The 15,371-nt window shown below is 36.5% G+C and overlaps 1 protein-coding gene across 3 annotated transcripts; it reads left to right on the forward strand.

Moving 5' to 3' along the window:
- The first annotated feature begins 5,547 nt into the window (after positions 1–5,547).
- Positions 5,548–15,155, forward strand: LOC122846949 (zinc finger and BTB domain-containing protein 26-like). Of its 3 annotated transcripts, XM_044144227.1 has the most exons (4): positions 10,933–11,122; positions 12,260–12,584; positions 12,794–12,868; positions 13,153–15,155. In XM_044144227.1, exons 2-4 carry the CDS (start codon positions 12,276–12,278, stop codon positions 14,209–14,211), a joined length of 1,443 nt encoding a protein of 480 aa, XP_044000162.1. In that variant the 5' UTR covers positions 10,933–11,122; positions 12,260–12,275; the 3' UTR covers positions 14,212–15,155. The 3 variants fall into 3 exon arrangements, with proteins under 3 accessions (XP_044000161.1, XP_044000162.1, XP_044000160.1); XM_044144226.1 differs by lacking the exons at positions 10,933–11,122; positions 12,794–12,868 and adding an exon at positions 5,548–5,897; XM_044144225.1 differs by lacking the exon at positions 12,794–12,868.
- Positions 15,156–15,371: the final 216 nt, after the last annotated feature.

Consider the following 15,371-nt stretch of genomic DNA (forward strand, 5'->3'; position numbering starts at 1 on the left):
CTTCCCATTTCTCCAATCATGTTATTGTCTATTTCATAGCTAGTCATATTCTGGTCACTAACCACAGACACATAACATAAACACACCCATCACAGTGTGCTATCAGTTGAATCACTGTACTGTATCACTTTTATGCCACCAAATGACGGGATAGATCATTTAAGCTAAAGTAAACAGAACACAAATTTGGTCACTTGCAGGAATGTTGTCTGAAGTTCTTATTGCCTTTTTCCTGACACGGCTCACCTTTTTTGCCTATGCAACAGTGTATTTGGTTTAGAAAGTTTACAAGTTCCCAAGCATTTCTAGTGTGCACATATTTTTTAAGCAACAGTGATTTTGATTTCTTTAAAAGATGCATCAATCATTCATTCAGCATTTCTTTTGATCCAGCCTGTTTGACAACAGCAGATAAAATATCAAAAAATCTGTTTTTTTGCTACTTCTGATCCATGTAAACTAAACCTTTCACTTGTTTCAGTCTGTAGAGACAACAAAAAAAAGCATTTTATAAGCTTAGTACAGGAAAAAACAAAATGCAAAATCTAAGCTTAACAAAAAAAAAATGCTTCAAATAAAGTTAAATCAATGTAAAGACAAAATTAAGACCAAACTGTGCATAAATTAGATCAAGCCTACCTTGGTAAAATCAACAAATAGCCATTTCAATATAGTGGTTTGGTTGTAATTGAGGCTATGGGTGAACACAAATGACACACACTGTGACCAAAAGTAATTAATCAGTCAGCGCTTAGCAGGAAATTTTATGCAACATAAATTGAGGTAGAGTCAAATGTTTGCAAAGGTCAGTAGACAGAAAACATAGTTATTAGTACATCATGGACTCATTTATCCCAAATGCCTATGGGTTAATTGAGTAAAAAAGTGAAAAATTCACTCACTAAAACTGTGCTCATAATATAACAGAAGTATATAGAAGATGCTGTGATTTTCAAATAAGTGCTGCAGCAATCATTTGCCAACATTCAATTGTGCCTGGTTGCAACTAACTCTATCAGTCTTTATAAGGCTTATACTGAATCTGATCAACTGACACAAGCATGAACTGCAGTTGTAACTAAATCTAAATTTATCTTAGATGTTCTTATTTTTCATAATTGAAATGTTATATTGATTTGTTACTGATTTGACAACTGAATATCCGCCCTCTCTACAATTCAGGTTTTTCTTACGCCTCAAATGTCCATTTGGCAACAGGAAACAGTTGGCCTTCTCCTGTCATATTTCAGAAGATTGGAGCATACATAAATTATTACATTCTCACACAATTGACTTTTTTTTGTAATTTTTTTTTCTAATTTCTCAGTGTAGAAGCGTTTTGTCTCCTTTCAGAGGTGAAAACAGGAAATGGGTTACTTTTTCTTTGAAAAATATGCTTGCGTAAAAGTCACAGGACATTTGTGGTGCTATGTGCTTTGAAACTAAAATTAAGGCAAAAAATGTAAGTAATAAAAGACAAACACTTTGTGACACACCAAACATTTTCATTCTAGGACTATTTTTTTTGTCCGCATCTTATGCAAAAGCCCCCACAACAGTCTTATTTATTAACTATGTCCATCTGCTGGTAGTCCAGGTTAAACACTCTGATTGGCCAAAAAGTGCAATATAACTTTAAAATGCTTTTGCTACACTTTCTTACAATACAATCAAAAATCAAACCAGAACTGCACAAAAAGTATTCAGGTGAGGATGAAAATCATACTGCAGCTATTGAGAATCCTTATAAACAACTAAAAGCTTGTTCTATGAGAAGTGTTAAGAATGACAAGAACTGTAGAGATGCTGATTTTATTATAAACAAATTTTAAAATAAAATAATTATTTATTTTCTTATTTGTTTTCATTTCTTGCCTTTTCCCATACTGTATACATTTTTTTTCAGCATATACACATCTTCAACAAAGGTGCTGGGGATATTTGGCATTTGGCACACAAAAAATCGTCATACCTGAATAACTTTGGCAAAACTTCTCACATTACATCATCAATGAAAAACGAACATTACAAACCACAGACTAAAGCCATGAAAGTCAAACATGTGTGCAGGAGTTTCCTTTTCCTGCACGTGTTCATACTTGTTTTCACACACTGCTTACTATGGTTTTATAGCAATGCAAAAGCATTGCTCCATTAAAAGTTAAAACAAGACATTATGGAAAATCAGCTTTTTGAAATACTTTGATCAAAGACCAATTAAGTTAATTCTGAAATGATTTAATATAGATTTTTAACTCACTCCTGGCAGTGTTGGACAAGCTGTTCAACATGACCAAACAAGAGTTTTAATCAGCCAGGCTTATATGACAATAACAGAACATCTTCCAGGCAAAATTTTGCTGTGTCTTCTTGTTCCATTTTAAACCTGCCAACTCCCTTTTTTGTAATTGTACCAGCTGACAGAGCAGTTCGCTGTTCTGACCTGAATAAAACGGTAAGACATGATTTTAGATGCAGCAAGAATGTACTTTCCCCTCAATCATGTCTGTCACCAATTGTTTTCTTCCAGTAAAACCCAAAATGAAAACAGAAGTCTCTTTGTCAAATGAATCAACCCTGCCTACATACAAGTGAAACACTACATCAGAAGAAGAAAAGCACATATGTGCTGGAGATACAATAACTCCAGCACAGTTTGATGTGACAAATGTATACTTACTGTATCCTCCAAGAGGTTCCTCTAACAGATTATAGAGTCAGAATAAAAGTTCATATTAGTGTTATTTGTCAAGACTGATTCAAATGTTGCAAACTTAAACTTTCAACACACAAAACCAGAATAAAGAGACATTCTCAGGACATCTGAACTGGAAACAGTTTGTTCTGAGAGAGAAATAGACTTCTGAAATTAATCAACTATATAAAACATCACTCCAATCAAATAAGAGCATTGTTTAGCAATATGACTCAGGTTTTTGCTTCAAATGTCTGGAACTGGCAATTATTTTATAAGAAAAGCAAAAACGTTTGTCAAAACCGCTTAAAGGCTTTACAAAAAAGCTTTGAAAATAAAATATTAAATCATAAGATGCATGTCTTTTGCACAGTTTTAGTTCACATAGAAAAAGAAGATTTCATTTCTATAAGGTCTTCATCTGCAAACGGATAATTCCTACCCAGATGAAAACATGTGAACTCTCTGTGATCCTTCTGGGACACATTTCCCTCATTCTGATATGCTTGCAATGTTCTCTTGAAGGTCTCCCAAGCCATTATAGGGATTGAATGAGAATATCTCCAGACCTGGAGTAATTGGTAGGAAAGACTCAACCCAGAATGACCACAGAAATGCTGAGCCTGCAAACAGAACGGCATAAAACTGACAAATGACATGCTGAGATGATAAAAGATGAGAAAAGGCTGTAATGTTGGATACTTTTTGGCCAGAGAGCACTAATCATTGCCACTAAACACTAGTGTCTCAGCACCACTGACAGCCATAAACACTCAAGCCATATTTTACAATGATGTGGTATGCTTTTTTATCAGAAGCTGCTCTCTGCCTTCTTCATACTTTTTTCTTGCCATCATTTTGGTAGAGGTTGATCTCGGTTTCGTCTGTCCAAAGAATGTTCTTCCAGAGCTGTGCTAACTTTTTAAAATGTTTTTGGCAAAATCATCTAGCTTATTTTATTCTTGAGGCTGATGAGTGGCTTGCACCGTGATCTGAACCCTCTGTTTGATTTCATACAGTCTTCTTTTTATAGTAGACTTGGATGTTGGTATGCCTACCTCCTGAAGAGTGTTGCTCATCTGGTTGGCTGTTGTGATGGAGGTTTCTGGAAATGATTCTGCAATCATCCATGTTGTCCTCCATGGACATCCAAGTCATTCAGTGATTTCTTACTTTATCAAGACGTACCAGACATTGAATTTTTCCACTTCTAATGTTGCAGCAATTTCTCAAATATGTTTTTGTTGTTGTTTTTGCAGCTTAGCAAACATAGTTTGTTTCATCTGCATGTAGAGCTCCTTTGTCAGCAAAATCTCCCAAATGCAAACTACACCTCAAATCAACTCCAGGCCTTTAATCAGCTTAATTGATAATGGTATGACAAAGGAACTGCTCACAGCTACCCATGAAAAAGCCTTTGAGTCAATTGTTTAATTACATTTGGAGTTTTAAAAATAAGATGGCCTTCTTTTAAAAAGAAGGAGCTGAAACTCCTAAAACTTTCATCCAATTTTGAATGTGGATACCAGGAGAGTCTGAGCATTAAACCCAGGTCCATTATATAAGTATGATTGAAATGTTTAGGTAAACAGAAATCTGGTAAGCTTGTCAGTGTCCAAATATATAAACCTAACAATTTATAATACATATAACAAAACCAAGATAAGAACCAATGAGACATAACACGTGAGGAAGAGGTTATGAAGTCAACCACTGAAATCCAAAACAGTAAGTGAAATGACATGGACAGGTGATTTTTAAAGATTATAATATGTGTATGACTAATGATATGAGATGATCTCATATGAAAATATGTATGATCTAATTCTGCATCAAAACTTAAAATAAGGGCATTTTTCTGATTTAGTTTTCTTCTACCAATTTAGCACATTTCATTTGGGAATTTACAACAACATATAAAGGGCATAAAATGAGATGTATAAGTGATGAATGCACATTAAACTTCATTTAAATTTGGAAATGAACAAATATAACAACTGAGCTGTTCACTGCAGAGTTTTTTAGCTGCTAAAGAAAGACTAATTTCGTTGCATTCAGACTTATGATGTCAGAGCATATTACCACAGCAGTTTTTGACAAAGCAGTTGTATGCATTAAACATTACACTAAATGTTGTTCAGTAGTAAAGCAAAAGTGTTAGTGTGTAGTACATGTCTACACAACTGATGTCAATGCGTGCATATTGCTCTGTCACAGTTTTTCAACTTAAAAGTACAATATTTAACAGTAAAAAACATGAACTATGTATTACTTGACTGTTCCAACGACTAACAAAAGATAAACATTCAACAAATTTGCTAGACGTTTCATGACAATATCTCAAATAAATGCATCAGCATTTTTTGGTAATTTAGTGGGTTAAAACATTTCTCAGCTTTCAATGAATAAATTCAGGGACATAATTAAATATTAGCGAGGTTCCCTTTAAAACGCTGTAGCTGTCTAATTCGATCAGAGTCAATCGTTTGTTTTGACATGCTTGTTTAAACGTTTTGCAGATGTACCGACTACTTGTGCAAATTATAACACAACCTCATGAACTCATTTATATCTGAGTAAGTATTATGGATTAGTTTTTACCCTGAATGATGATCATATGACGATCGTATAACCTTGAATACAGTCCATCAGAAAATTAAGTGTTTCACAAATCTCTCTTCAGTTGTTGAGGCTTATCTAATTGGTTTGCCAACATTTTCCCCCAATCAAGTAACAGAAACAACAACAAAACAGCGTTTTTATACCTTAACTGAGAAGCCAATAAGCAAACAATGAAGAAGGGTGGTTATAGCGTAACACATAGATTATAACGACCAAACTCTTACCCAGCCAGCTGCAATTTCCTCAAATGAACTCAGGTCGGCGTGAAGTCCAGCTCTCTGCTCCCCATTAGCTAGCTATGCTACAATCCTCAGTCGTCGACAGCCGCTCCGTTAATTTGTCCCCGGCTGCCATTCTGTCGCTCCCCGTATCTCTTCCTCCACCTTGTTCACTCGGCGGAAGGTGTTTTTATTACGACTTGCTGCGTTCTTTAAAGTAAGAAACTACAACAAAATAACATGAACCCAAGCGTACAACCTCTGATAGTTACTCCTTTCTACTGCGTTGACTCCGTCCGTCAGTGGGGAAGCCGACTGCGCTATGACGAGAATGGTTTGGGCGGAGCAGGACGACAGGTCAAGTAAGTTGTTTTCATCTTTTGCTTCAACTAAATCCCTGACATTCTAATTTATCGTCGGACGACAAATCAACTTTTTATTTGATCACAAAAAGCGCTTTTTTTTATTTCCCAGGTGGACGGAGTTGCCGATAACTGTACTCATGTAAGAAAAAAAAAGAGGTGAAGTACGTTTACTCAGTTACATGTACTTGAGTAACTTTCTTTCATAAGTATAGCACGTACTGTTTACTTTATGTTCACCTGACCTCCAAATGGCTCAGCAGGTAGAAAATAACATAAAAAAATGTCACAGCAAGACGTCCCTCTTGCTTGTAAACATGTCTGCGTGTGGTGCATTTTTGGTTAGAACATTATTATATTCATGACAATATAGTAAAAATAAAAAGTATGAAGGCTACATCTAAAATTACAATGTAATCAAAAATATTACTCAAGGAAATGTAATTAATTTCTTACCACCTCTGAAAAATAATAATCCAAGCATACATTTTCAAAGCTCACTTTTTTCCAGCATAAAACATTTAAATTCAGTTTGATGATATAACTGTGTTTGAACAACCACCGATGTCAAGATAAAATTTATGTGTTCTACTAGTGCTCCAAATGCCACTCAGGCAGATAGGAAATAACATTAACAAGTTTGTGGGTTTACAGGAAATCTTCATGGTACTCTGTGGATGTGTGGATTATGCTAAATTAAAATGTTCAGTTAAGTAACTAGATATGGCTGGAGTAGCTACTATGCTGAAACACTGACTTCCTTTAAATCTCAACTAAAAACCCACTTGTTTAGAGTTTTATTTGAAACGTAATCAACTGCAAATTTATTGACGGAATCTGACTTGATGTTGTGTTTTTATTGTTGATTCTATGTTGCATTGTGTTTTTGTGTTTGATTTGATGTAAAGCACTTTGAAATGCCTTGCTGTTGAAATGTGCTATACAAATAAAATTTGATTGATTGATTGATTGATATCTAGCGTTACTTAAGAAAATATTACACAAACAAAATTATCACAAAATGAAAGGGAAATGACACATAGTTTTCACAAGCTTGCACCAACACAAATCTGAAAAGTGTGGTGTGTGTTTTCTCCACCTCTTGAGTCAGCACTTTTTAGAATCCCTTTTCCTCCCATCTTGAGATTGATTTATTTATTCAATATTTTTATTGCATAATCCCTGAAGCTCTGTCAGATTAAACATTTTTAAGAGAAGTTTTGCAATGCTCTCTGTTTTATTTTGGTCTGGAATTCAAATGTGTCCAAGATGAGGAATGCAGAATTTTAGGAAGACATTAACTTATGATGACATTCTTGGATGCAACCTCTGCTGTCCCATAGCCATTTAAAATGTTGGTAACCATTTAGTTTCTAGGGTAGGAGTGTAGAACACCTCAAAGCATATCAGTCTCATATCAGTTAAGGTATTTTTGATGATCATTGACGATTATGATTCCATATGTTGTGCAGATCTCTAGTTGTTGACCTGCTGGAAGGTGAACCTCCATCCGAGTCTCAGGTGCTTTGCAGCTTCCAGCAGGTTTTCTTCCACAGTTGCTCTGCATCATTTATTTCCATCCATATTCTCATCAACTTTGATCACCTTCCTTGTCCCTGCTGAAGAAAAGCATCCCTACTGTTTGATGTTGACAACAAGATTCTGTTATAGGGAAGATGTTCTTAGGGTGATATACTGTGCGAGTTTTCCCTGAACAACACTTCCTGTCCTGTTTTTTTTCTATATTTTTGGAGCCTTTCTTTGTACATCCTCCAAATCTACAAATTATGGATCTGGTCTACCGGTCTCTCAATGTAATTGATAAAATTTTCTCAACAAGAAGACTGGGCACAGGAGAGCCCTCTTGTCCTGTGGGGACAAGATGTATCCACCCAGATGGATACATCCTGGATTTATTCATAACAGGATTTCAGCTGTTTGGAGCTTGTGAATTCCTGTCTTATTGACACATTTGTGATGGACTTGGACTTAGCCAAACTAGCGAACACTCAGACTTTTGGTGTGGACAGAGACGCAAGTTGAATGTGAGTCTTGCTGAGACTCTCAGCCCAGCTGAGGACTCCAAAACTCACTAACGGGATGGAATCGATCTTGGAGAAGTTGCTAGCTTCGACTCAGTGTAAAGACCAAACTAATTTGGATAATTCGTAACTGAGATGTATCGGAGAGACTTTAGGGAAGATTGAAATTTATAATCTACCTGACCTAAGACATTCTGTATCTGAATTGGCTTTCCCAGTTTTGCTTTGGAACGGCTGCATATTTCCAATATGTATACATATCCTTGAAGATCTGTAAACATAACGCTCCTTCCCACTTCACCCCCTCCTGTTATCCATGCAGCTGTGGAGTTGAACGCTCCCAAGAACATCATGCCTTGATAACAACATCTTTATCGGACTTCTGCCGGGAAGCTGAGCAATGTGGTTTTCTGGCCCTGTGATGTCACCGCCTTCACTCATCTTTGTTTTTCCCTGAATGTTGCCCTTGCCCTAATGTGTCCTGTTCTCTTTTTTATTTTATTTTGCTAGAAACTGTGGAGTACTCACTTTTAACCCAGAAAAGGAATTAGAACAAATTTAGAATCCAGAAAAAAATATTCCAGAACAGAAACATTTAGTTTTTATTATTACTTAGAAACTGTGGAGTACTCATTACTTTTACAAATTTAGAACACTCTTAGAAAGCCCGGAGAATACTTATACTTATCTAGTACCCCAGATGTCCATACTAACTTACTTAAACTTATTTAGCAACTCAGAACAGAGATTAGAACTTGGAACCCAGAAAAACTATCTTAGTAACTACTTTTTAGACTCCCATTTATCCAAACCAGAAAAGGATTTAGACCAGTGGATACTTACTTATACTTATCTACCAACCCTGAATAGGAGTATTTATTTACCTTGGATCAACATTATTAGCTTTTCCTCTTTTGCTCTTTCCTTTGGTTTGTTATTTTGTTTGTATTTCCTATTAATTCCTGTAAAGCCCTTTGTATTGGCTTGTTGATGAAATTGTGCTATATAAATAAAATTACCTTTTACCTTTTTTGCATCAAAAAAGCTTTCTCGTTTTCAGAAAGCATGTGAGAACAGTGGACAGGAAGCACAACTCAGTCTTAGCGACCGTTTGTAATATTTAAATCTGCAATGTTGAAGATTGGGACATGAGTAACCTTAAGACAATGGATGTGCGAACTGGCAAATCTACAGCATCTATATAATGCCAAGAAGCTAATATAGACCAAAATCTTTGTGTTTTTGATATATTTTATTATTTATGCACCTAGAAATCAAGGCAGCTCTGCAGGCAGCAGGGTGTCCAACCGGTACTGACAAGGCATACCAAATAAAGTGGCCACTGAGTGTAGGTCTCATAAAAGTAAAAAAATTCTGACGCATATTAAAACATTTTGATAACCATTCTTTTAGGATATGTGACGCTTGAGAAACTTTCAGGATAAAACAATCATTCATAGTTCTCTCAAATTCATTTGAAAGCTTCAAAATGTTCTTCAATTTCCACACAATGGACCAAATAAAATTTCAGCACCTGTAAAGGTAGTAACTATAGACATGATCATCATCATATGCTTGACAATCATGCATTTGTGATGAATAATTAAAAGTAATTTCTGTATGTCTGAATGAATTGTTCAAACTCTGTCCCTCCACAATAATCTCTACAGATTACTCCCACATTGCCTCTGCTGCTCCATCCTATTGCTGTTATTATCACACATATCTTTATGTATTTGAAACTCACAAGCTGAGTCAAAATTTCATGGTGAAAATAAAGTTCTCTTATCTTGAGCAGAGAGCAGTTCACTAATGATTTCTACGTTTTGGGAGAACATTTTCTCTCAGATTCAATGTTTGGACATTGTCCACCATTAGTTTTGCTTCTTTTACTTGTTTGCAATTTTTTTCTGCAATAAAGCACTCATAACTTATGCTTGATGTTTGAATATCTAATGAGTTCCAAACAGGATCTTTTCTAAGAATATTCCCAATCTTTTGAATGATCAAGACATTTTCATGTCTGAGGGTTAACTCTGCTTCTTACTTTGTCTGACAGGAAGCTGAAGTACATTTTGACATTTACCACAGATACTTTGCGCCTACTTTGCTAAAAAATTCACATGAATAAAAAAAAAATTGACAAAAGATCAGGTTTGTTCAGGTGTTCGTAAAAGAATGCTGTGCTGATCTCGTTTCTAACAGGCCAAAAAGAAACTTGACTGCAAGAAGAAGGAACAGAGAGCAAATTTATTAACTAAGTTGATGGGGCAAAACCTGAAATTTTGTAAAGGAGACTTTTTCAGAATTCACCAAAAGTCAAACTAACTGACAACTGACAAGGTGGGGACAAGTACAAAGATTCAGTGAACTTGCAAAAACATAAAAAAGGAAGCCTTGCTGAAAACTAGTTGAGAGAAACGGAAACTTAGACCTGTTGTGTGACTAAGGTAGAAACTAATACTAAAGCCAGCGCAAATAAACAAGTGGACCAAAGCATATGCAGATCTGAAACTTTTCTTTAAAGCCAACTGTTTTTATCAGTGACATAAAAATTTTGGCCTCTGACTTCACTCTGCCTGGTTGTAGGGAGTCTGTCCTGCACAAAATGAACTCTCCGAGGGAAGAACATTGGTTCCATGACATCTCACTCATCCTTTGGAACCCAAGCACCAAGCAGCTCTGTCTGTCCACAGCCACAGGGTGAAACGAAAATCCTCCGAGATCAGTTCCTGCTCCATGAAGACCATAATATAGAGGAGTGTGGCTCCAGTTTCAATTCAACTTTTTGAGTAGCAGTCTGAAGGGAGTATATGTGATAAGTAGATTGCTGAGCAATACCACCACCATATGGTTCATTTCGGGTATTGCACGTCTTCTCTGGCTGGTCCAGAAGAGTCGGCTGTGGCCTACTCAAAGCACTGAAAGAGTTAAGGATTTCAGAGTCGCTCAGAATCTCTGAGTCCGCAGTACGGAGCAGATGGATCGCAGAGTCAGGCAGACTTCTCAGAGATGGGAGATTATTCTTTTCCTCATGCATGCAGGGCCAATTAGCAACAACTTCCAGTTATTATTTTCTTAAGTGCATAAAATCTGAAAAAAGTCATTTAGCTCCTTTTTCTACCAATAAAGTTGAAGAGGTGTCGTTTTGTTTACTATATCTGGATTACCCTGCAGAACAAGGTGGGCCTGCTTCTTTAAATCCATGTGCCTGATAATTGTATTTTGCATTTTTCTTTAATCATATGAACCATAACTATAACTGAAATTCAATTACACACATTTAAAATAGCCACTTCTGTAAAAATATTTTTTGTGCAATAAACCAAAACAAAGTGTTGCATAGTTGTGGGGAAGAAAGAGCATAATACATGGTTTTCAATTCTTTTTAAAAATACAATTCTTATAATTGCTTTATGAACTTGTATTACGCTAAGCAAGCGATTACAAACCTACCAAGACATAACCACCCAGACAGTAAAATATGAGTGAATCAACATTAAAATATGGTATGGCTGAAATATTAAATCCATGTTAAAGCCTTGATAAAATTAAAAAAGCAGTTGGTGACTTACATGTTCAATCAATGTTAGCTTTTCAATCGTAACTGATACTTTATCAATTTTGACTCAATCATCATTTAAATTTGGATCTACATGCACATATTTGTTTATTTTATTATGAATCAATGTTATGAATCAATATTGATTCAACCAACATCTCAATGGCAATAGACCTAAACTGAAAGTCCGGTAAAGCAGAACTTTAGTCATAAAAGCAACCCAGAGGCCTTTTAGTAACTCTGGAGGAACTGCAGTAATCCTCATAAAGGGAATGTTCCAAGGCATGAGAAAGTCGCAAATATGTCTCTGGTCAGATGAAACTAACATTAATTTTTTTTAGGATTACATCCTAAACACTATATGACTAAAATCTACCCTGCAAATACCTCTGAATGCACCATCACTATTGTAAAATAATGGTGTTGCCATCATTGGAACATGGAGGACGATTTTCTTTCTTCAGCTAGGAGAGCAAAGTTGGTCTCAATAGATGAGAAAATAGATGGGAAAAACCTGATAGAGCCTACAGAGCACTTGACAGCTCTGTAGGCTCTATCAGTTTTGTTTAACTAAACTTTAAACTAAAAGTTTAAAGTTTAGTTGTAATCCAGCAAATGTGAAAAACTGATAGAAATCCATTTGCAGGTTCCTGCAGAAAACCAATGCTTATATCTACAGATATAATTGAAAGAAAACATTTTGACTGACAACAGAGAGTCTTTAAAAAGTAAAATTTTGATCTAACTATTCACTCTAGATAAAGGAAGATCATCATGTCAAGCTCCTGTGACACTCTGTACTTCAGTCTGCCTGCCCATGGAAACTCTGTCCTGCACAAGATGAATGCCCTAAGAGAAGACCGTCGGTTCTGTGACATCACGCTCATCTTCGGAAGCCCAAACACCTCTGCGGAACAGTGTGTCCACTTCCACGGCCACAGGGTGGTGCTTGCCGCATCCTCTGATTTCTTCCGTGATCAGTTCCTGCTCCATGAAGACCAGGCAGAGATGAGTGTGGCTGCAGTTTCCAGCGCAAGAGTGGCAAAGTCGCTGCTGCTGTCCTGCTACACTGGACTTCTCGAGGTACCGTACTCAGTAAGCAGAGATGCAGTCATGGAAAAAAAGAATGTCTCATTTGTAGAAGCGCCTTTAGAAGTAATAGATTCTATAGGCGTGACTTTATCAGCCTGCGGTTTTGAGGTAGAAGAACTTTGGCAAACTCCCCTTCAAACAATATTGTGTCTCTGCTTGTTTCTCCATTTTAATTTCATTGAACAGTGTATTTGATTCAGTTACTGCAGGTTGCACAGCAAAAACATCCTCCAGCCCAAACAATACTCCCTCCACCGCCATGCTTAAGAGTCGACGTGAGTTGTTCATCCTGATATGATTTTGTACTTGAGGTCTTGTAACAGTGTTTTAAGAGTCTTCAACACACCGTCCCCAAGGCTTTTTTCAACAGGAACAAGGAAAACGGTCATACTTGATGAGCTCCTATTATTGTTTATTGACCTTACCATCTTCTTGGTGAAACATAGAGGCTTCCTTTTGCTGTTAAAGGCTTTTCTTTATCAGAGACAGGTACTCTCAGCAGAATTGATAATGGTATGCAATTGATGTTTGCTTTTCCTTCTTTTTTTTTCCTATTCAGGTACCTTTGGCAGAACTGGTCAGTTACCTGAGCACAGCCAGCATCCTCCAGATGAGCGAGGTGGTAGAGAAATGCAGTCAAGCTGTGTTGCAGTTCCTTAAACCCATTGTGTTTTACAATAAACTTCAAAGTTTCTCCAAGGAAACAGAAAACCAGCAGCCAGAGAGAAGCTGGCTATGTTCCAGTTTTGAAAATCGGAGGGAAAAGGATGTGGCCCAGCCCAGCACCAGCATCCAGGAAGATAAGACAAAGGAAGAAGGAGTGGTTCTTGGTCAGGCAATGGATGGGGTCAGCCAAGAATCTAAGGTGGATAATGAAAAATCTAATGTGACTATAGAAGGCATGAAGTTTGTGAAACCTAACTTCGAGTCATCAGAGGATCAAAAATTTGAGCTTGACACCTTGAAGTCAGAGCAAGGTGTGGAAAACCCCACAGCAGCTCTCAGTGATGAAGTTTTTCAAGACCTCATTTCATTCCCAGGTTTAGAGATTGGAAGTGCTGCAGATCACGTAAAGCTGGTGGACATCTCCCAAAAACAACACGAACAAGTAGGACATGAAGAAAAACAAGATAAAAACGTTTATGCACACAAAGGTCAACTGGAACATGGTGGAGACCTGATAGATTCCAAAATATCTAACCTCTCCGAGGCACAGTCGACAAAGACTGGTGAAGATGTACTACTAGAGGCTTCACACAGCGTCCAAGTTGAGAGACCCTACCTGTGCAGAAAGTGTGACAAAATCTTCCAGCACCTTGAAAACTACATGGGCCACCTGAAGGAACACAGACAGTATTCCTGTTTGGTCTGTGGGGAGGGCTTTTCCCAGAAGAGCAAACTGACCCGGCACATACGTATTCATCCTGATGTCAAGCCCTTCAGGTGTCCACTGTGCCATGAAACATTCATCCAAAAGGGTTGGCTGCAAGAACACCTCAACCTGCACACAGGGCACAAGCATAGTCTGAATCCAACAAACAAGTCAGATTTTACAGGCCTAAAGGGAGAGAAAAATGGCCTGACAGATGTGCTGGAGAAGAGTGGAGGAGCAAGTTAGGAGCAATGTGATCATTGCTGTTTGTTCTGGCTGCTTGTATCTTTTTTTTTTTTTGTCTTTTTTGGAAATCTGGTCCCAACTTCAGTTGTAGGAAAAACATGCACATGCAAAAAGACAGATTTTTTTTGAGGGACTGAAAAAAAAATGTGTAAAATATTATATAAGATTCCAAAGATGAAAAGAGTGTGCCTCATATCTCAGAGGATGTTCCATGCTAGATATATTTGGTCAAGGTTATTTTAATTTAGTTGTGAATTCTTTGGTGTTCAAAATGAGCAAGATTGCCTATTGGCTCTGTGCCTGATGTCTCAAAATATTTTATTCATTCAATATGCATAGTCCTAAATTATGCTGTTTAAATTCAAATACATTGCACACCATTCATTTGTGCATGTTCTACTAATAAACCTTGATGAGCTCCTTATTGTCTTTTGTTATATTTTTTAATTTAAATTAAAGTTTTTCACTGGTTAGTCATTGTAAAATGCAGCAAATGTACAAACTGTGTGGTTACATTTTTATACAAGTCTGTCTTAGCTTTTTTTATTCTTTAATTAAGGTTGTTGGGAGGAGAGAGGGTTCATCACAGCAGATAGACTGCAGCTCCAACTAGGAGTTGTTGGGTGGAAAATGAGGCGCATGGTGAGATCAATTCCTTTTGCGTGCTACCTCGGGAGATTAATGGATTTCTCAAACATGCATAAAAGAAACAAATCAATACTCCAGGTATGTTTTTGATGAGGGAATATAAATAAATATGTCTTTCACCATGCTGCCTCTTTTACTTGGCTTGGGAAGACGAAACCCCAAGAATCCGCCTCCCTGAGTCTCACTTCAACTTTAATTTAGACTGGAGATTATTTAACCACACAGCCGTTTTTAAATTGCTGATATGCCAAGTAAAACTGGAGTTATGCTAAAATAATTTAGCTATCTCTTTTTTCCAGAATATGAAAGAAATGTTAGACAGCTTCATATAGGCTATATATATATATATATATATATATATATATATATATATAATTTTATTCTGTTTATATATATATATATCTCTATATATATCTATATCTATCTATATATATATATATATATGTATATATATATATATATATATATATATATATATATGTAGAGGGGTGAATAATAAGCTATTAGTGAAT

This window comes from Gambusia affinis, linkage group LG17, assembly GCF_019740435.1.
Source record: "Gambusia affinis linkage group LG17, SWU_Gaff_1.0, whole genome shotgun sequence".
Taxonomy (NCBI): domain Eukaryota; kingdom Metazoa; phylum Chordata; class Actinopteri; order Cyprinodontiformes; family Poeciliidae; genus Gambusia; species Gambusia affinis.